General features: G+C 39.3%; 3 protein-coding genes across 3 annotated transcripts; 2 read left to right on the plus strand and 1 right to left on the minus strand.

Annotated features, from left to right (window-relative positions):
- The first annotated feature begins 1,310 nt into the window (after window positions 1-1,310).
- LOC116125417 (protein DETOXIFICATION 56-like) lies at window positions 1,311-2,866 on the plus strand. Its single transcript, XM_031411152.1, has one exon. The coding sequence runs from the start codon at window positions 1,323-1,325 to the stop codon at window positions 2,799-2,801; it is 1,479 nt and encodes a 492-aa protein (XP_031267012.1). The 5' UTR covers window positions 1,311-1,322; the 3' UTR covers window positions 2,802-2,866.
- Window positions 2,867-8,281: 5,415 nt separating this feature from the next.
- On the plus strand, window positions 8,282-9,932 carry LOC116125407 (protein DETOXIFICATION 56-like). Its single transcript, XM_031411145.1, has one exon. The coding sequence runs from the start codon at window positions 8,391-8,393 to the stop codon at window positions 9,867-9,869; it is 1,479 nt and encodes a 492-aa protein (XP_031267005.1). The 5' UTR covers window positions 8,282-8,390; the 3' UTR covers window positions 9,870-9,932.
- Window positions 9,933-10,076: 144 nt separating this feature from the next.
- On the minus strand, window positions 10,077-13,579 carry LOC116125408 (ATP-dependent Clp protease ATP-binding subunit CLPT2, chloroplastic-like). Its single transcript, XM_031411146.1, has 5 exons — window positions 13,307-13,579; window positions 13,186-13,215; window positions 12,985-13,094; window positions 11,935-12,114; window positions 10,077-10,643 (listed from the first exon to the last, which is right to left on the minus strand). The coding sequence occupies exons 1-5, from the start codon at window positions 13,519-13,521 to the stop codon at window positions 10,486-10,488; spliced, it is 693 nt and encodes a 230-aa protein (XP_031267006.1). The 5' UTR covers window positions 13,522-13,579; the 3' UTR covers window positions 10,077-10,485.
- Between the last annotated feature and the right edge of the window lie 7,144 nt (window positions 13,580-20,723).

The following is a 20,723-nucleotide window of genomic DNA, read 5'->3' on the forward strand; positions in this document are numbered from 1 at the left end:
CCAATGACATTTTAAAGATAATACAATTCATAATCGAAAGTGAAAATGAAGTTACTTGTTGGCTTATAATTGCTCACGTTCAATGTTTATTGTTTGCAAAGTGTCAAATATACTAAGACTATAATTATGATTAGTGGGGTGTTTGCTTTTCTTTTTACACAGTAATATATCACTACGATTTTAATATAGTAAGTAAAACAGAATATAATCCATGTTTTATTTCTCCCCATAAATCCGGCTTTTGAAAAGAGGATTCTTTACAAAGCATTTGGGTCCTAAATATCATCCCATTTTTACCCTCTATTTGACATGGGCATATGTTCCAGCAGGATTTTCTTCGTTAAACTATTTCAAAATCTAATTCCTATAAGATTTAATCAAACCTCCTGTGAAATTATATGAAAACTGACAAAACTGAAAAGATAAAGAATATCAAATAAATTATCAGTAGCGCTTTAGGAAATGAAAAGGAAAAGTTAGATCTTTCTAGTCTTTATAGATTCCTTATAAAACAGGGTAACCCACACTACTATTGCTCCCAACTTTCAATTTTTATTATTTAAGTATCTCATCATAAAAAGTCGGTTTCTCAAATATTGATTTTCAAGTTGACCAAGTAATGTTTTGTCCCCTAGGTATTCAAAAACAACACTCCCCCCCTCGATCGAAAAATTCATGTCATCCCCTCTTTTAAATTTAATGAAAAAACGTAAAAAAAAAAAAAAAAAAAAATTAGATCAGTAGCCTATGCCACCGGTGACCATAGTTAAGTGATTAACATTATCCAAACTGACCACACGACTAGATGTACAAATTCTTGCATACAAACTAATATGACATAAATTGCATGAATGAATTTGTACAAAAAGTCAACTGAATAAATGTTTAATTAATATAGATGAACAATATGTCGATAAAAGAAAAGTGCTATATTATTCTGTACATATAACACCCATTTAAATTGTATTATATCATATTATTTGGAATACTTACTGTAAGTTTAGTAAAATTAATGTGAACCTATACATAGGCATTATATGTATGTGGTTAAAAACAAATACAGTAAATGAAATTAATTACATTGTGGTAATTAAATATGATATTTATGGTAACACAGTAATGAAATATAGGTCCTCAGGAAATTCATCGTCATCAAGCACTATAAAAGTATAAATCCCACCAGCAACTCCCACCGTCTCCTTAATTGGCTGTAACAAAAAGGCCACTACCTTTAGAAACAAACTTCCTCACCAAATCCATGCGTTCCACCCTTAATCTAAAATAAACACCCCTCAAAATTCTCACAGCTTCACACCAAAACAATGTCTTCAATCTCAACATCAACATTCCAAGACGAAACCATTCATCCACCTTCCAGTTCACTCATGAAAATAATTCTTTTAGAGCTAAAAACACAAAAAGCTATAGCTCTTCCACTGGTGGGTATGAATTTAACATGGTTTGCCAAGATAGCCATCACAACTGCCTTTCTTGGACGTCTTGGAGAGTTGCAGTTAGCTGGTGGCACACTTGGCTTCACCTTTGCTAATGTAACTGGCTTCTCTGTCTTGAATGGTCTCTGTTCTGCCATGGAACCAATATGTGGCCAAGCTTTTGGGGCTAAAAATTTTAGGCTTCTCCACAAGACCCTTCTCATGGCTATTTTCTTGTTACTAACAGCAACCCTGCCTATTTCTTTCTTGTGGCTTAACGTTGACAAAATTCTCATCCATTTTGGCCAGCAAAAAGACATTTCATTTGTTGCTAAGCACTATCTTTTTTATCTCCTTCCTGACTTAGTATTCACTTCACTTCTCTGTCCTCTCAAAGCCTATTTCAGCTCACAAAACATAACAATTCCTATAATGTTAAGCTCAGCTCTAGCACTCGCCTTTCATATTCCTGTCAACATCTTGCTTGCAAAAACTAAGGGTCTTGAGGGAGTTTCTATGGCAATATGGATAAGTGATGCTCTAGTTGTGATTTTACTTGTAATATATTTGTTGATGATGGAGCGTTACAACAAGGAGGGGAAGTGGAAAGAAGGAGGATGGTGGGAGCAGGGCGTGTGCGACTGGCTCAGATTTCTCAAACTCTCTGGACCTTGTTGCTTAACCACCTGCCTTGAATGGTGGTGCTATGAGATCTTGGTTTTGTTGACAGGACACCTATCAAATGCGAAACAAGCAGTAGGAGTGTTAGCCATTGTGCTAAACTTCGACTATTTGCTGTACTCTGTCATGTTATCATTAGTCACATGTGCATCCATCCGAGTGTCCAATGAGCTTGGTGCTAACCAATCTCGGGTGGCTTACCAGTCAGCATATGTGTCTCTAGGAGTGAGCATCATTTCAGGTAGCATAGGTGCTTTGGTTATGATAGGAGCCAGAGGTTTTTGGGGGTTTTTGTTTACTCATGATAAAGGAATCATAAAGGGTGTGAAGAAGATGATGTTGCTTATGGCTATAGTGGAAGTGGTAAATTTCCCATTGGCAGTTTGTGGAGGAATTGTCCGTGGAACGGCTAGGCCATGGTTGGCTATGTATGCCAATATTGGTGGATTTTACCTCATAGCCTTGCCACTGGGCGTAGTTTTCGCTTTCAAAGCAGCACTGGGGCTCGGTGGACTGTTGATTGGATTTTTAATTGGAATGGTTGCGTGCTTAACTCTATTGTTAATGTTTGTTGCAAGGATAAAATGGGACGAAGAAGCTTGCAAAGCACAATTTCTTGCCTGCAGGTTACAGCAGGTTATTAACGAAGATGAAAATAACAAATCTGCAGTTAATAATTCAGCCTAGAGGAAGCCTGGAAATACTTTTTATTTTATATTACAGTACAGACGACTCCTCTATCACTGACGCAATGTATATCCATCCTTGCGAAAGAATGAACTTTTAACTAATTTGCCACAAATACATATTCAGCTTGGCACATGCTAACATCCTGCAGCACGTAAAATCTCCAGTCCTTTTTATCATAATCTAAAGCAACTACTGTAAATTTAACTTCTTCCAGTAAAGGCCATTATAGCTGTGCCATTAATGATCCTAGACATTGAATTGGGAATGAGCAAGTGACTAGCATACCATATTATAGATGATACTGAACATGGCAAAGACGCTGCCAGTGAAATGACTTGAAGAAGATGCCCTTAAAATGTATTACAAAACACATCTTTCCTTTGGAGCACTGATGCCTTAGGCATTTTAACTAAAATGCACGATAATGGAGAACAACTAGCCCAGGAGAATGCAATGTCCAAAAGGCCTAATGCCAACTATTGTTAAGTCCAGTAAAGGCTTCAAGGATGTGACCATGAAAGTACGAGTAATCTCAATCAAAAGCTCGTAATTGCATCACTGATCCAATTCTTATCAAAAAGAATTGCACCAATGGACAAATTGAATGTGAAGGCAGGTATCAGTCAGCTACAAACCCAGGTCTAGAAATCAAGGACTCCAGTTCTTTGGCTTTGTCATCATTGAAGCCAAGGGCAGCCATTATCTTGTGACCAGCTGAATCCACTTCTGACCAAATGCCAAGAAGCAAATTACATGCTGTAATTTCCCCGCTATCACCTGCAATTGGCAGATTGATTAATCAATTGGAAGTGCAACAGGTAAAATTCTATAACGTGAACCCCAAAACAGAGAAAGATATGATTGTGTAAACTGTGTCACTGTCAATACTGTAGGATACACAACATTACAAAACAATTTATCAAAGAGATATACATTCAATATGTACTATGCAATAACTAATCAAGAAGAGAAACAATTAGCTGCATTTGGAGTTCTCAGCAAACTATGTGAATCAAATTGTATTTGAAGTAAGAGCCATTATGATGAATGCATGGCAACTGTCTCATAAGAGACAGAAAATCCAGCAGATTTTCTTGTTAAACTATTCAAAATCTAATTCCTATAAGATTTAATCAAACCTCCTGTGAAATTATATGAAAACTGACAAAACTGAAAAGATAAAGATATCAAATAAATTATCATAGCGCTTTAGGAAATGAAAAGGAAAGTTAGATCTTTCTAGTCTTATAGATTCCTTATAAAACAGTACCCACACACTATTGCTCCCCTTTCAATTTTATTATTAAGTATCTCATCATAAAAAGTCGGTTTCTCAAATATTGATTTCAAGTTGACCATATTTTTTTGTCCCCTAGGTATTCAAAAACAACACTCCCCCCCTCATCGAAAAATTCATTCATCCCCTCTTTTAATTTAATGAAAAACTAAAAAAAAAAAAAAAAATTAGATCAGTAGCCTATGCCACCGGTGACCATAGTTAAGTGATTAACATTATCCAAACTGACCACACACTAGATGTACAAATTCTTGCATACAACTAATATGACATAAATTGCATGAATGAATTTGTACAAAAATCAACTCAATAAATTTTAATTAATATAGAGAATGAAATATGTCGTAAAGAAAATGCTATATTCTTACATATAACACCCATTTAATGTATTATATCATATTATTTGAATATTACTGTAAGTTTAGTAAAATTAATGTGAACTATACATAGGCATTATATGTATGTGTTAAAAACAAATACAGTAAATGAAATTAATTACATTGTGGTAATTAAATATGATATTTATGGTACACACGTAATGAAATATAGGTCCTCAGGAATTCCTCTCACAAGCACTATAAAATATAAATCCCACCAGCAACTCCCACCGTCTCCTTAATGGCTGTAACAAAAAGGCCACTACTTTCAAACAACTTCCTCACCAAATCCATGCGTTCCACCCTTAATCTAAAATAACACCCCTCAAAATTCTCCAGCTTCACACCAAAACATGTCTTCAATCTCAACATCAACATTCCAAGACGAAACCATTCATCCACCTTCCATTTCACGTCATATCCTTCTCTAGTGTGGTGTTGGATATTCTAAAAAGTCTCTCATTGAATATTCGCTTGACGTTATTTGGAAGTTTATGAGTACACATTGTCACCAAGCACCAATCTTAATTTTATTGACTAGACAAAGCAATATTGTACAACTCCCATCCCAATATAAGTATCTTATTTACGAAATCATGACTGCAACTAATCAAATATAGAAAATTCCCCCCTCATTTTCCTTTACAACTTTATTATAATATCATCAATAGCTCTTTGGGTAAAACATCAACATTGTTTTCAAAGAAATGAATGGCTAGCGTTTGTTACATAAATTCTAATTTTAATTAGATACTCAATTAGTTGATGCAGTCATCATTGATTTGAATTCTGACAGCCCATCCCCACCTTGGTCAGCTCCTTTGATGAGAAACAGACATTCATCGTGACATCACTTGTCATAACCATGGCCAATTACTAATGGGAAAAGCTTCTTACCTGGAAAAAACAAAATTGTATATTCGCATGAATGAATAGAGAGATATGAAAACCAAAATAACAGGAACCACTGAACCACAAACAGTATAAAGAACGTGGAATTACACGCGATTTTACCCTAATTCATTCAATTAACAAATAACTTATATGAATCAATTCTTATTGAAAAAATCAAATAACTTCATCTTCATTAATATGTTATTCTTACAAGTCAATGTATGATGTATCGATCACTATTACAATCCAATTCTTAGCTTCCCTTATAGCAGCCAACCATGCATAAATCAGCTTCAGCACTTCCCCCAGCTGATCCGCGACATCTTTGGATGCAAATGATGATGGATTCCATTCAAAATTCCGAGGAGGAGAGGTAGATGGTAATGGCTGTGGCTGTGGCTGTGGCTGTGGCTGTTAGAGTAGTGACAACGATAAAGAAGTTGAAGCGAGTTGGTGCATGGAATAAGAATAGTATTATTGATAATGGTGGAGTGGAGTATGTACATTAGCATTAGCTTGTGGTATAGAAAGATTGTGATTTATATTTATTTTCTTTTGTTGGAGTTGATGTGAATATATGTTCTTCTTGCAATGGATTAGTGCAGCAGCAAATCGGAAGACGATGTATTTGGTGTCCCAGTTATATGAGTGTTTACATATCCTCATGAATAGTTAGTATTTTCTTATTTATAATTAGAATAATACTACATATAACATTTCTATACAATATTTCTCATACAACTTTTGATATGGTAAAAGATGATTAGATAAAAGTTTATTTTTAATTTAAAATCAGTCAATCATATTTTTTTTACATCATATTGTATGAAAAATATTATATGTGTAGTATTATACTTATAATTATATAGTTGATCCAGATGCTTGTGATACTCTTGTTCTTGGAGGGGCAGTACAACTTGAATATTTTCCCTTCCCTGTACATCCTCTATGATATATGATTTTGACTCACTCGTTAAAAGGACATCAGAAACCAGTGGCAGCAATTTCATTATTTGGCTGCAATAACTTCGCACATTCATCTTCATCTGGGTTTTACAAGCATCATACATTAATGCAGGTGAATCCAGTGTTATCGACACACCCCTTTTAATTTATTAATTCTTTGATTCTATACACGTGTCTATCACATCAAACACCAAAGGATATTTACATGCGTATAAGTATATTTGATAATATATTCCATTCGATTCGATTGAGTATAAGTATATATATATATATATATATATAATTCCTCGTTCCTAGCAAAGATGTCTTTTACTTATTCTTATCAATTGCATGAATCATTCCCCACACACTCAAAATTCGTTTGCTACCAGCAACTCTTTTGATTCGCAATACATGCGCACTCAAGCTCCATAAATACTCTTCTCATTTCATACTTCTGTATAGATTATTATTATTATTATATGTATTTCTGTCTATTTCAACCTTATCAAAATAATAATGGAAATTCTTTCGTATGCTCAATCCAAAAATGGACAATAATCTCTAGAGCTGAGGCAGATGTGGTTGCTTTTTAAATGGGGAACAAGTGGAAAGCCAAGTGGTCATAATATATATAAAGAAGAAAAAGATTCAATAATGATAGATCCACCATCACATTTGTTTGTTTTTTTAAACAATTTCGTGTACAAATGTCTCTAGCTTTGTATCTTCATTGGATTATTCAATTATCCTGAGATCCAATGACATTTTAAAGATAATACAATTCATAATCGAAAGTGAAAATGAAGTTACTTGTTGGCTTATAATTGCTCACGTTCAATGTTTATTGTTTGCAAAGTGTCAAATATACTAAGACTATAATTATGATTAGTGGGGTGTTTGCTTTTCTTTTTACACAGTAATATATCACTACGATTTTAATATAGTAAGTAAAACAGAATATAATCCATGTTTTATTTCTCCCCATAAATCCGGCTTTTGAAAAGAGGATTCTTTACAAAGCATTTGGGTCCTAAATATCATCCCATTTTTACCCTCTATTTGACATGGGCATATGTTCCAGCAGGATTTTCTTCGTTAAACTATTTCAAAATCTAATTCCTATAAGATTTAATCAAACCTCCTGTGAAATTATATGAAAACTGACAAAACTGAAAAGATAAAGAATATCAAATAAATTATCAATAGCGCTTTAGGAAATGAAAAGGAAAAGTTAGATCTTTCTAGTCTTTATAGATTCCTTATAAAACAAGGTAACCCACACTACTATTGCTCCCGGCTTTCAATTTTTATTATTCAAGTATCTCATCATAAAAAGTCGGTTCTCAAATATTGATTTTCAAGTTGACCAATTTTTTTGTTGTCCCCTAGGTATTCAAAAACAACACTTCCCCCCCTCAATCGAAAAATTCATGTCATCCCCTCTTTTAAATTTAATGAAAAAACATAAAAAGAAAAAAAATTAGATCAGTAGCCTATGCCACCGGTGACCATAGTTAAGTGATTAACATTATCCAAACTGACCACACTACTAGATGTACAAATTCTTGCATACAAACTAATATGACATAAATTGCATGAATGAATTTGTACAAAAAATCAACTCAATAAATGTTTAATTAATATAGATGAATGATATGTCGATAAAAGAAAACTGCAATATTATTCTGTACATATAACACCCATTTAAATTGTATTATATCATATTATTTAGAATAGTTACTGTAAGTTTAGTAAAATTAATGTGAACATATACATAGGCATTATATGTATGTAGTTAAAAACAAATACAGTAAATGAAATTAATTACATTGTGGTAATTAAATATGATATTTATGGTAACACAGTAATGAAATATAGGTCCTCAGGAAATTCATCCTCACCAAGCACTATAAAAGTATAAATCCCACCAGCAACTCCCACCGTCTCCTTAATTGGCTGTAACAAAAAGGCCACTATCTTTACAAACAAACTTCCTCACCAAATCCATGCGTTCCACCCTTAATCTAAAATAAACACCCCTCAAAATTCTCGCAGCTTCACACCAAAACAATGTCTTCAATCTCAACATCAACATTCCAAGACGAAACCATTCATCCACCTTCCAGTTCACTCATGAAAATAATTCTTTTAGAGCTAAAAACACAAAAAGCTATGGCTCTTCCACTGGTGGGTATGAATTTAACATGGTTTGCCAAGATAGCCATCACAACTGCCTTTCTTGGACGTCTTGGAGAGTTGCAGTTAGCTGGTGGCACACTTGGCTTCACCTTTGCTAATGTAACTGGCTTCTCTGTCTTGAATGGTCTCTGTTCTGCCATGGAACCAATATGTGGCCAAGCTTTTGGGGCTAAAAATTTTAGGCTTCTCCACAAGACCCTTCTCATGGCTATTTTCTTGTTACTAACAGCAACCCTGCCTATTTCTTTCCTGTGGCTTAACGTTGACAAAATTCTCATCCATTTTGGCCAGCAAAAAGACATTTCAATTGTCGCTAAGCACTATCTTTTTTATCTCCTTCCTGACTTAGTATTCACTTCACTTCTCTGTCCTCTCAAAGCCTATTTCAGCTCACAAAACATAACAATTCCTATACTGTTAAGCTCAGCACTAGCACTCGCCTTTCATATTCCTGTCAACATCTTGCTTGCAAAAACTAAGGGTCTTGAGGGAGTTTCTATGGCAATATGGATAAGTGATGCTCTAGTTGTGATTTTACTTGTAATATATTTGTTGATGATGGAGCGTTACAACAAGGAGGGGAAGTGGAAAGAAGGAGGATGGTGGGAGCAGGGCGTGTGCGACTGGCTCAGATTTCTCAAACTCTCTGGACCTTGTTGCTTAACCACCTGCCTTGAATGGTGGTGCTATGAGATCTTGGTTTTGTTGACAGGACACCTATCAAATGCGAAACAAGCAGTAGGAGTGTTAGCCATTGTGCTAAACTTCGACTATTTGCTGTACTCTGTCATGTTATCATTAGTCACATGTGCATCCATCCGAGTGTCCAATGAGCTTGGTGCTAACCAATCTCGGGTGGCTTACCAGTCAGCATATGTGTCTCTAGGAGTGAGCATCATTTCAGGTAGCATAGGTGCTTTGGTTATGATAGGAGCCAGAGGTTTTTGGGGGTTTTTGTTTACTCATGATAAAGGAATCATAAAGGGTGTGAAGAAGATGATGTTGCTTATGGCTATAGTGGAAGTGGTAAATTTCCCATTGGCAGTTTGTGGAGGAATTGTCCGTGGAACGGCTAGGCCATGGTTGGCTATGTATGCCAATATTGGTGGATTTTACCTCATAGCCTTGCCACTGGGCGTAGTTTTCGCTTTCAAAGCAGCACTGGGGCTCGGTGGACTGTTGATTGGATTTTTAATTGGAATGGTTGCGTGCTTAACTCTATTGTTAATGTTTGTTGCAAGGATAAAATGGGACGAAGAAGCTTGCAAAGCACAATTTCTTGCCTGCAGGTTACAGCAGGTTATTAACGAAGATGAAAATAACAAATCTGCAGTTAATAATTCAGCCTAGAGGAAGCCTGGAAATACTTTTTATTTTATATTACAGTACAGACGACTCCTCTATCACTGACGCAATGTATATCTATCCTTGCGAAAGAATGAACTTTAACTAATTTGCCACAAATACATATCCAGCTTGGCACATGCTAACATCCGGTAGCATGTAAAATCTCCAGTCCTTTTTATCATAATCTAAAGCAACTACTGTAAATTTAACTTCTTCCAGTAAAGGCCATTATAGCTGTGCCATTAATGATCCTAGACATTGAATTGCCAATGAGCAAGTGACTAGCATACCACATTATAGATGATACTGAACATGGCAAAGACGCTGCCAGTGAAATGACTTGAAGAAGATGCGCTTAAAATGTATTACAAAACACTTTCCTTTGAAGCACTGATGCCTTGGGCATTTTAACTAAATGCACGATAATGGAGAACAACTAGCACAGGAGAATGCAATGTCAAAAGGCCTAATGCCAACTATTGTTAAGTCCGGTAAAGGCTTCAAGGTTGTGACCATGAAAGTATGAGTAATCTCAATCAAAAGCTCGTAATTGCATCACTGATCCACTTCTTATCAAAAAGAATTGCACCAATGGACAAATTGAATGTGAAGGCAGGTATCAGTCAGCTACAAACCCAGGTCTAGAAATCAAGGACTCCAGTTCTTTGGCTTTGTCATCATTGAAGCCAAGGGCAGCCATTATCTTGTGACCAGCTGAATCCACTTCTGACCAAATGCCAAGAAGCAAATTACATGTTGTAATTTCCCCGCTATCACCTGCAATTGGCAGATTGATTAATCAATTGGAAGTGCAACAGGTAAAATTCTACAATGTGAACCCCAAAACAGAGAAAGATATGATTGTGTAAACTGTGTCACTGTCAATACTGTAGGATACACAACATTACAAAACAATTTATCAAAGAGATATACATTCAATATGTACTATGCAGTAACTAATCAAGAAGAGAAACAATTAGCTGCATTTGGAGTTCTCAGCAAACTATGTGAATCAAATTGTATTTGAAGTAAGAGCCATTATGATGAATGCATGGCAACTGTCTCATAAGAGACAGAAAAATAATAATAATTATTATTATTAAAAGAATAAGAATAATGGGAATAGGAATAGTGTCCATTCAAGAAAGCTTGAACAGTTATTATTTTCTGGTGACAGTTCATACATTTTGCATTTAATCAAAGTAAATGACGGATTTTACATTAAAATATTATGTAAAATTAAATAAAACTATTCTATTATAGAAGTATCAATAAATAACCTTTACATTTTTCTACGATGAATCGTATTTATTGTAACTGGTATTAACTATGTCTCCATCTACGTAATCAGGAAAGTCTCTCTAGTAACAGAACTAAGACTAACGCAATCCAGGAAAATTTTATAAACATAAAATCAATATAAAAACCACAGATGTGCAGTTGCAAACTAGTAATCCTCACAATAAGTAACCTTCAATTCATATCCACTAAAGCATTTTTCAGATAACACATCCAAATAACAAATGCTTAGAATTTTTGGATATATAACAACATAAGCTTTCCAAAACATCAATATAGATTTTGTATTCTGAAATCATCCAGAGGAAAAGGCTTGTACTAACATAATGAGATTCCATGCTGACTGTTCTCAACATAATTCTCAAAAGTGACAGTGACCTGTGCTCCAAAATGAGTAAACCAGAATTTAACAAAGCATAGGAAGTTGAAGGCATAAGATAGAAAAAATAACCCGCTAACTCCAACATTTCCAATGTGTTTTTACTTTTGACAAAATGCATTTTCACAAGCATAGACATCAAATCAGAAATTTTGAATTATAGAACATATTCAAGCACAAAATCAAATATTTGATTTCACACCATCTAATCGGCTATAACAATATGTTGAGATCATGTCAGCCACCAAATGGAACCTTTTCATTAATTTGTTTGCATATTCATGGATCTATTCATCACTAAAATCATTATGAAAGATGAATTTTTGGAGCATAAAAAAATTACAACAACAACCAATACATCTATAGATCAGAAAATTAGTCAAAACTAACCAGATTTTAGTTTTTGATCAATAGCCTTATCAATGGCCCTTTGAGCAGCTTCAGTCAAAGGAGGATGCTCCGGACTGAAAAAGTACATGTCACCCTTTCCAAGTAACTTAACAGTCTCTTCACGCACCTTGAAGAGTGTTACTCCATTGGCCCGTAGAAACTTTGCTGCCTCACTAGTACCTACATACCAAATCAAAACATTTCATATGATTTCTAATAATTGCATGATTCAGTATAAAATACCTCTTCCGAAACAATACATTGTAAGTAACTCAGCAATATGTCGTATGAAAAATTCAAGTTAGATGCAATCAGATATTCTGCATCAGTTCACCTTCCCCTTCACTATTCTCAAGCAGCAATTTCTCCTAGTCTATTCTCAACATGGGCATTTTCAAGATTGAAAATAATGAGTCGTGACATAGCTTTAACAGAATATGGGAATAGACATTTCTGCGGTTGGCCCTCCTTGGATTATACAAAGTCAAAGATACTTCACCATTTTTAAGTATAAATCCTTCAAACAAAATAATTTGGAAGTAGAGAAAACTGCAGACAAAGCCCATCACATGCACACAAAACTAATATTCTCTTTAATTTCTTTCTTTACTTCATCAATTACCTCAAATGCATTTATTTCATCACGAAAAAGCAAAATGCATTCTATTTTAATAAATTAGCCAACAGGTCTGCATAAGCACATCTTCCTTCTTCAACCACATAGTTCAAATAGCAGAACTAGTACACATTATTGGTTAACAAATCCCTCTTCGACTTACCCCATTCACAGATTTTTAACAATGATGACAAACCAGAACCCAGGGAAACTCGTATTTCTTACTCAAAAGTTGCTTGAAATCATACTAGTTTGTGCATAGACATAACTCTGATTGAATCTAGTTTAACAACAATATCTGGGAGCATCATTTTATGTTCACTTACTAAAGGCAGAGAAATCATAAATACAACTAACCCATAAAGTTTTAAGAAATTATTTGCTCTAACAATTAAAAAATACAGTGACGCTAGAGAATTGGGAATGATACAAACCCTCAATCAAGATCCCCATGAGAAGAGCTTCAGTTCCAGTATTTGGATACTTGAGCTTCCTGGCTTCCAACTCAGCCATAGCAAATGACTTTATTGCTCTACATGACCATCTATAATTTCAAGGAAAACAAAATCCAAATTGTGAATCCCCACTAAACGCAAATTAAACTACATTAAACCAAACATTCAACGAAAACTCACTTGGGAGCTGAACCAATGCCATATGGTGTCCTGTAAATAACCAAAAATCAAGAAAACCTTATACTACAATTTAGTCCAGCCAAATTAGAAAGCAAAAATGAGATGGGAAGGTAGTAATTACGCTGTGGGGAGGCTAGACAAGACGGTCGCAGCGATGGTACGGCGCTTGGATTGGTAGGGTTTGAGATATGAGGATTGAAGAGAGAGAGTACTGTTTTTTAGGATAATTCTTGCACCTGCTAGCCATGTTTTTTGTGGATGGTTGCGTTTAGTTGTAGAACTTGATTGATGAATTTTGATGGTTGGAGGAAGATTGCAGAGAAAGTGAGCGGCCATTTCTTTTTAGCTTCTGCAGTTTGGAAGATGGGTTTTAAGTTTTAACTAGATAGAATTTTCGGATAGGAAAAGGAAACAAATATAAACGGCGGCATTTTACTGTACGAAAACAATTTTCTTGTGTAAATGGTTTCTGATTCGTTAATAACATTTTCATCCTGAGGTTTGAGGAAAGTCACACAATACTCCCTGTAGTGTAAACCCATTGCCGTTACCCAAATCTAATTGCCGAATCATTTTTTTTTTTAAAAAGAGTTAATAACAATAATCCCCCTTAGGTATAGTTGAACAAAAATACCCTATAGTTATAAAAATAACAAAAATCACTCTATAGTTATAAAACAAAAATCCCCCTTACAGTTATAAAAATAACAAAAATCCCCTTGACATTAACTTTTTGGTGTTAAAATAAACACATAAGAGGTGTTTGGATCATATAATGTTTTATTATAAGGGGATATTATATTAACAGAAAGAAAAATCATCTTGAAAATTGGGAATGTTTGGTAAACATATTTGGTTAGTTCGAATAAATTTGTGAATAATATGTTTGGTTGGGAGGATAAATGGGTGGATATGTTATATAGATTACTAAATTGCCTTCTGTAGACGTAAAAATCTACCTGTACGGAAAGAGGGTCTGATCCTGTGAGGTTGAAGCCACTAAAGATCTGTTGTACCTGCACACGTAGAAAAACAAACGTGAAGCGACGGAAAACACCGGGGTGGTGTTTGCCATAGGCACTCCGACGTTCAAGTCAGCAAGGCTGAAAGGCTGATTTAGTGAGGGTTTGGGAGTAGAGAGGTTACCAGAAGTGTAGTCGGGGACTGTGACTACAATTGTGATGTGAAGTTCTCAAGCTAGAACTTCAGGGTCTGTAGGTGTAGTGTAATCTCCCTTGTGAGACGGCTGGCCTCTGTTTATATAGTGACTGTCTAGTCTCCCAATCCTGGTGGGATTGGGAGTTCTCGTAGCAATCCATTTCCTCCAGGGATATGCCCTTTCATGCCCTTATCCTGGTGTGAAAGGGAATCCTAGTGTGACTCTGACATGGACCCTAGAGGAGTTAGGGCGGTAGTGAGCTACCTTACCAGTGTTTGAATAGGAAAGTGATATGTGGGCACTCGTGGGCTCTGAACTCGCTCATAGGTCCAGGAAGTGAACTGGGATTAGGAGGCTTGTGCCCGGATGGTTTGGGCCGACTACATCTCATATCAAATGGGCCTAATCCGGATTGGGCCGCATCGGGATTGGGCATGATGTCTTCCTCATTGTCAGTCACATTTTCCTATTTAGGCCAAGGACAATTTTTGGCCCTAACAGTTTGCCCCCCACTTTCTGAGTTAAGGTTTTCTTAAGTCAGAGAGTAGAAAGCGATCGAGGCGTTTTTGGTTTCCCTTCCCCAGAAGACCGACTGTCAGCGCAACCAATCAGTTTGATTCAGGTGATTCGTGGTCAGGGATCGTTTGGTATCTACTGTCGATCTGGAGTATGCGATCATCCCAAGAGGGTTTGTCCGATCGGTGTGAAGGGCCGAGGGGAATAAGATGATGAGACTTCTGGAGCTCACGTGCTCGTTCGGTGTGTCCGACCGACTGGAGAAATGAGATAGCCTCTTATGACAAGGGTTTCTGCTCGGTATGCCAGGTCGAGTAAATTAAAGACAACGTTAAACTAAATGTTCGTTCGGTCGGGCTACCCAGGTGATCGAGTGGAAGGAATTGCCTCGGTCGGGTTACTAGAACGTATGACGTGCGCTTGTGATACCACATTTCTCTTTACTGGATGCCATAGGGCTAAATAAAATGCACAAACTTTTGACCTATGGCTAACCATTCGTCCGCTACGGAAGACCGAATGGGCGAGGCCTCTTGGCTTGATCGTCTCAAGGGTGAACATGGGCTAAACTGCTCCTAGCCAGTCGACCGATCAAGAGAATCTCCTAGACCTATGAAACATGGGAGCCTGTTGGGTCCATTCCGGCAGTCTCGTGCTAAATCGGTCAGGAGGGCAGGGCGGTTGAACGTGGCTTTTGTACGGCGCTGCGGTTTCCTAGGTGTCGTAGATGCATGCCACGTGTACAGTGGTGTCGTAGATGCATGCCACGTGTACAGTGGCGATCAACCCTTCGCTTTGGAGGCGGGAAAATGAAGGGTTGCTCTGACTATTGGCCAATCGCAAGCCGCCACGTGTCTTCGTCTGTCAGATTTTTCTTAATAAAACGGGGAAGCAAACTATTCGTCTTCCCATTTCGCGTTCTGGCCCCATTCTTTTACAAAACTAAAATCTTTTGTCTTCTTTTCTTCTCTTTGTTCTAGTTTCTTAGAGTGGCGAAGGTTTTCCTGCAGTTTTTCGAAGTTGTTTTATGGTAAATACTCTCTCTTTAGGCTGATTTTTTGGTTTATTCTACTTGTTTGCTGAGTTTTTGGAAGATAGGGTGAATATTTTTTTGAAGTTTCGAGTAGTTTCGACTGGGTTTTGAGGCGTTTAGAATACTGATTTTTAGAATAGGCGTGAATTTTGGGATTTCCAATGGATTTCCGGCGAGTTGCCCAATTTTTGGTGTTTTTCGGGTTTTTTTGGACAGGACAAAGGAGACACCAGATTACATAGCATACTGGCTCGGTCGATCTGCCTGACCGAATTGAGTGGCGAGTAGGAATAAGCAGGTTATAAGTGGCCTAAGTGGGTCATCAAGTCCATCCAACCGAGTAGGGAGGGTCGTGCCATCTGAAGGGGTCGATCGGTGATTCGGGGCTTGGTACTAGGTCAGGGTCCAAGTCGTTCGGTTGAGAAGGTCGACCAGATTTTTAACTCGGGTTGTGCAGGTTGACTAGTGTTAACGGTGACAGGTCGTCCGGTGCTAGGGGGCGAGCAACATTTTGGAGGTGTTAGTTCATTCTAGTTCGGTAGGTAGCACGGGGCAAGTTATTGTCCAACACTTAGGGTTTTTGAGTTTGATTGTAAGATTGAGTCGGTCGGTCGGGTTGGGTGAACAGGTCGACATGTCAGACTCAAAGTTAGATAGCTCAAGCGGGGTTGTGGTAGATGCTGGGAATGAGTACGAACGAGCCCCCACCATTATGATGATGTCCGAGGGGGGTGTTCCGATGGGTGTACCAACCGACATTAGTGTAGCTACCCCAGGGACGAGTGCTGCCGGTCCGAGTGGTTCGGGCAAGCATGGGGGAAATGAGGAAGACTCCGAAGGAGCTGGTAGTCCATCTTCGTCTAGTAACGGCTCTGAGGAAGAGCCGAGCCAATAGGGTAGTGGGATCTTGACTAGGGATTACCCGCCCATGCTTAAGGATAGCGATGTGTTGCGCATCCGGACCATGTATCACATTCCGAGTTCGGTCGAGATTCGGGCACCACGGTCGTACGAGCGGGTTGATTGGGAGGCAAAAGGCTGGGTGAGTGTTTATGAGAAGTGGTTTCACAACGGGTTGAGGTTGGATATCCCTCGCCTCATCTGGGAGGTGTTGAACCACTTCATGATTGCCCCATCTCAGATTATGTCAAACGGTTGGAGGTTGCTTATGACTCCGGAGGACCTCTGTGTTCGGAACCAAGTGATGTTCGGGCTACACTAGTTGTTGTACTCATACTTTCTGAAGGAGAACGACAAAGCGAAGGGTCGGTATCTGATAAACCTTAGGCATGATCGGTCTCATCTGGTGACTGATCTTTGGTCCAGCGACAAGAACTGGAAGGACCGGTACTTCTTTGTGAAAGGTCAGGCTGTCTTTGGGGAGAGAAGCTAGGGCGATATCCCCAGCAGTTGGCGAGCTACTGGTGAGAACCTTGTGTTTTTTTTTGTATTTTGATTACTAAATCTTATTGTGTTTTTTGCTTGCAGAGCTTGAGTACAATCAGGTCGGGCAGAACAGAGACGGCTTGGACGTGGTGACCCAGAAGGTGCTAGGCATTCCGAAGGCGCAGAGGGATTAGCGAGTAGTATTGGCAAAGTCCAATCTCAGGACTAGCCATCTTTGGGCTGGAGTAGAGGCAATTCAGCAAGGTATTCCCTTCCCTTCATTGAGGCAGACTTGGGATGTGCTTCTGGCTCGGTACTGCAATCATATCATTTATGGTAAGTCAAGGCTAAACCCACTAACCGTTGGAGAGTTTGCGCTTGCAGAGACACTGATGAAGAAGTTCACTGTCCCTAGTGCGAGTGAGTCCATCGCCCGGTGTCGGGAGAAGATGAGGAGGGAATCCTCGGCCAAAGAGGATGTGAGAGCAGAGGATGTGTTGGCGATGCCGTCGAGTCACCAGCCCACAGCCGGAGTCGGGTCATCCTAGACCGCGGTCTTGGATGAGGTGACCGAGATGATTAGTTTCAAGACTCCGGCCACCGCATCGACTTATTCTAACGCGGCTTTTATGAGCAAGCTCGCTGACTCGTTCTTATTCCCGGCATATGAGGCGCGTTTGAACTAGATGGGCGCAGTTGCTGCCGCTGACTGGGGGGTATCCCGCGCCTTTCAAGTATGGTAGGAGTTTCGTTTTATTTTGTTCATCACGATTGTACTGATGACAATGTTTTATTGTGCAGGCATTCACAAGCAGTCTGCATTTGTGGAAGTCCGTAGTGGCACAGGAGAAGAGGATACATGATGTGTCCAAGGTGAACACTAGTTTATGCTAGAGGGAGGCGACAGCCCAGAAGGCCGAGTAGGAGAGCCAGCAGCGTCTGAAGGCGACCGAAGGTGAGTTGGAGAGGCTGAAGAGAGAGTTAGCTGAGAAGACTGTAGAGATTGAGTCCCTCAAGGAGTAGTGTCTCACCATTGCTGATGATGCCATTATTAGGGCCCGGGGGGAGCTTATGCTCGAGTATAAGGCTGGAACACTTCCCACTAGAATCCGGATGAAGACATCCAGCTCATGCAGGAGATGTTGGAGGAGGGGGCTGGGCATACGGAGGAGCAAATTGATGAGCAGATGCTCAATTTTGCTAGTCGACCGGGACCATTGGTTACTAGGGATGTGAGCGACCAGGCTGCAGGGACAAGTACTGGTGCTGGCGATGGAGTGACCGAGTCGGAGTTGGGAGAGACGACTCGTATCGATGACACTTAGCTTTATTTCTGCTTTGCTCATGTATTTTGGGGCCTGCGATGCCCTTTCTTGGCGTGTATGCCTTTTATTGTATTTCTAAACTAAGCCGCCTAAGGTTGTTTATATGTTAAAACCTATTGTTCTGTTTTTGATATATTCCTGATGAGTGAGTGAGTTGTTGATTGCAATCTTTGTTCTTAGATGTACTAGGGGTTGGACTCTTATGCTTGTGCTGTGACTTTGGTACGGCCTAGTGGCTGAGTCGTGTAGACTCTCTGCTAGGCTGGGTCGATGACTTGTCGATTTTGAGGTGTAAGAAACCTTTCACTCCGTCTGGCTGTCAAGATGGGTAGCTTCATGAACAGGGTGAGGCCGGTTGAAGGTGTAAATCTGTGGATCGAGCAGGCCGATCCAATGATGTAATTCCGTGGATCGAGCAGGGTCGATCCGAAGGTGTAAATCCATGGATCGGGCAGGCCAATCCGAAGGTGTAATTCCTTGGATCGAACAGGGTCGATCCGAAGGTGTAATTCCATGGATCGAACAGGGTCAATCCAAAGGTGTAATTCCGTGGATTGACCAGGGTCGATCCGAAGGTGTAATTCTATGGATCGGGCAGGCCGGTCCAAAGGTGTAAATCCGTGGATTGGGCAGGCCGATCCGAAGGTGTAATTCCGTGGATCGAGCAGGGTCGATTTGAAGGTGTAATTCCGTGAATCGAGCAAGGTCGATCCGAAGATGTAATTCCATGGATGGAGCAAGGTCGATATGAAGGTGTAAATCCGTGGATCAAGCAGGGTCGATCCGAAGGTGTAGATTCCCTGGATCGAGCAGGGTCCATCCGAAAGTGTAATTCCGTGGATCGAGCAGGGTCAATCTGAAGGTGTAATTCCATGGATCGGGCAGGCTGATCCGAAGGTGTAAATCTGTGGATCGGGCAGGCTGATCCAAAGGTGTAATTTCGTGGATCGGGCAGGGTCGATCCGAAGGTGTAATTCCATGGATTGACTAGGGTCAATCCGAAGGTGTAAATCTGTGGATCAGACAGGCCGATCCGAAGGTGTAATTTCGTGGATTGAGTAGGATTAATCCGAAGGTGTAAAAATAATTTGATCGAGCAAGGTCTATCCGACGATATGAAATTCTAAATAATACTTCATTAAATTCGGGCCATAAGGCTGACTGTCTATGAGGAGGTGGATAGGCCCACTCATCCCTTTAAAAATAAAAACAAAAAGAAGCAAACACTTAAACGAATGAGTTCACCTAGAAGTAGTAGCGCTTGAGATGGACTGCATTCTAACTGTTGCTAATGTCTTTGCCTTCTGGAGTCTAGAGTCGATAGACGCCTTTCCCAGCTTCTTTGATTATCTTGTAGGGACCCTCCCAAGTGGGCCCGAGTTTGCTAGAATTGATCTCTCTAGTGTTTTGAAAGACCTTGTGGAGGACCTAGTCACCTATTTTGAAAGTTCTGATCCTGATGCTGCGGTTGTAGTGTCGGGCGGCCTGCTGCTGGTAGATAGCGTTACAGATGCTAGCTTGCTCGCAAAGCTCATCGACCATGTCCAAGTTCTGGCAAAGGTTCTGGCTGTTGATTTCCTCGTCCACCCATTGAAGCCTGGTGGACGGAACTGATACTTCGGCCGAGATGAACGCTTCAGAACCGTATGTGAGGGAGAAAGGGGTTTCGCCTGTTGACGAGCAAGCTGTAGTTTGGTAGGAACAAAAGACTCCGAGTAGCTCCTCTGCCCATGCACCTTTTGTTTTTTGCAGTCGCTTTTCAGGGTCTGTATGATGGTTTTATTTGATGACTTGGCCTAGCCGTTGGACTGGGGGTTATGGGGGGTGGAGAAGCTAAGCTTGATCCCGCACATGTCGCAGAAATCCCTGAAGCTTGAACTGATAAACTGGGATCCATTATCGGTGACGATTTCCCTTAGTATCCCGAACCTGCAGATGACGTGTTTCCAGATAAAAGTTTTTACCTCTCTGTCCTTAACTTGTGCGAAAGCTTCGGCTTCGATCCACTTAGTGAAGTAATCTATCACAGCCAACATGAAGACTCGTTGCCCGGGTGCGGTCGGTAGTTTCCTCACTATATCCATTCCCCACTTCATGAAGGGCCAAGGTGTGAGGATGG

This window comes from Pistacia vera, unplaced genomic scaffold, assembly GCF_008641045.1.
Source record: "Pistacia vera cultivar Batoury unplaced genomic scaffold, PisVer_v2 Contig164, whole genome shotgun sequence".
NCBI lineage: Eukaryota > Viridiplantae > Streptophyta > Magnoliopsida > Sapindales > Anacardiaceae > Pistacia > Pistacia vera.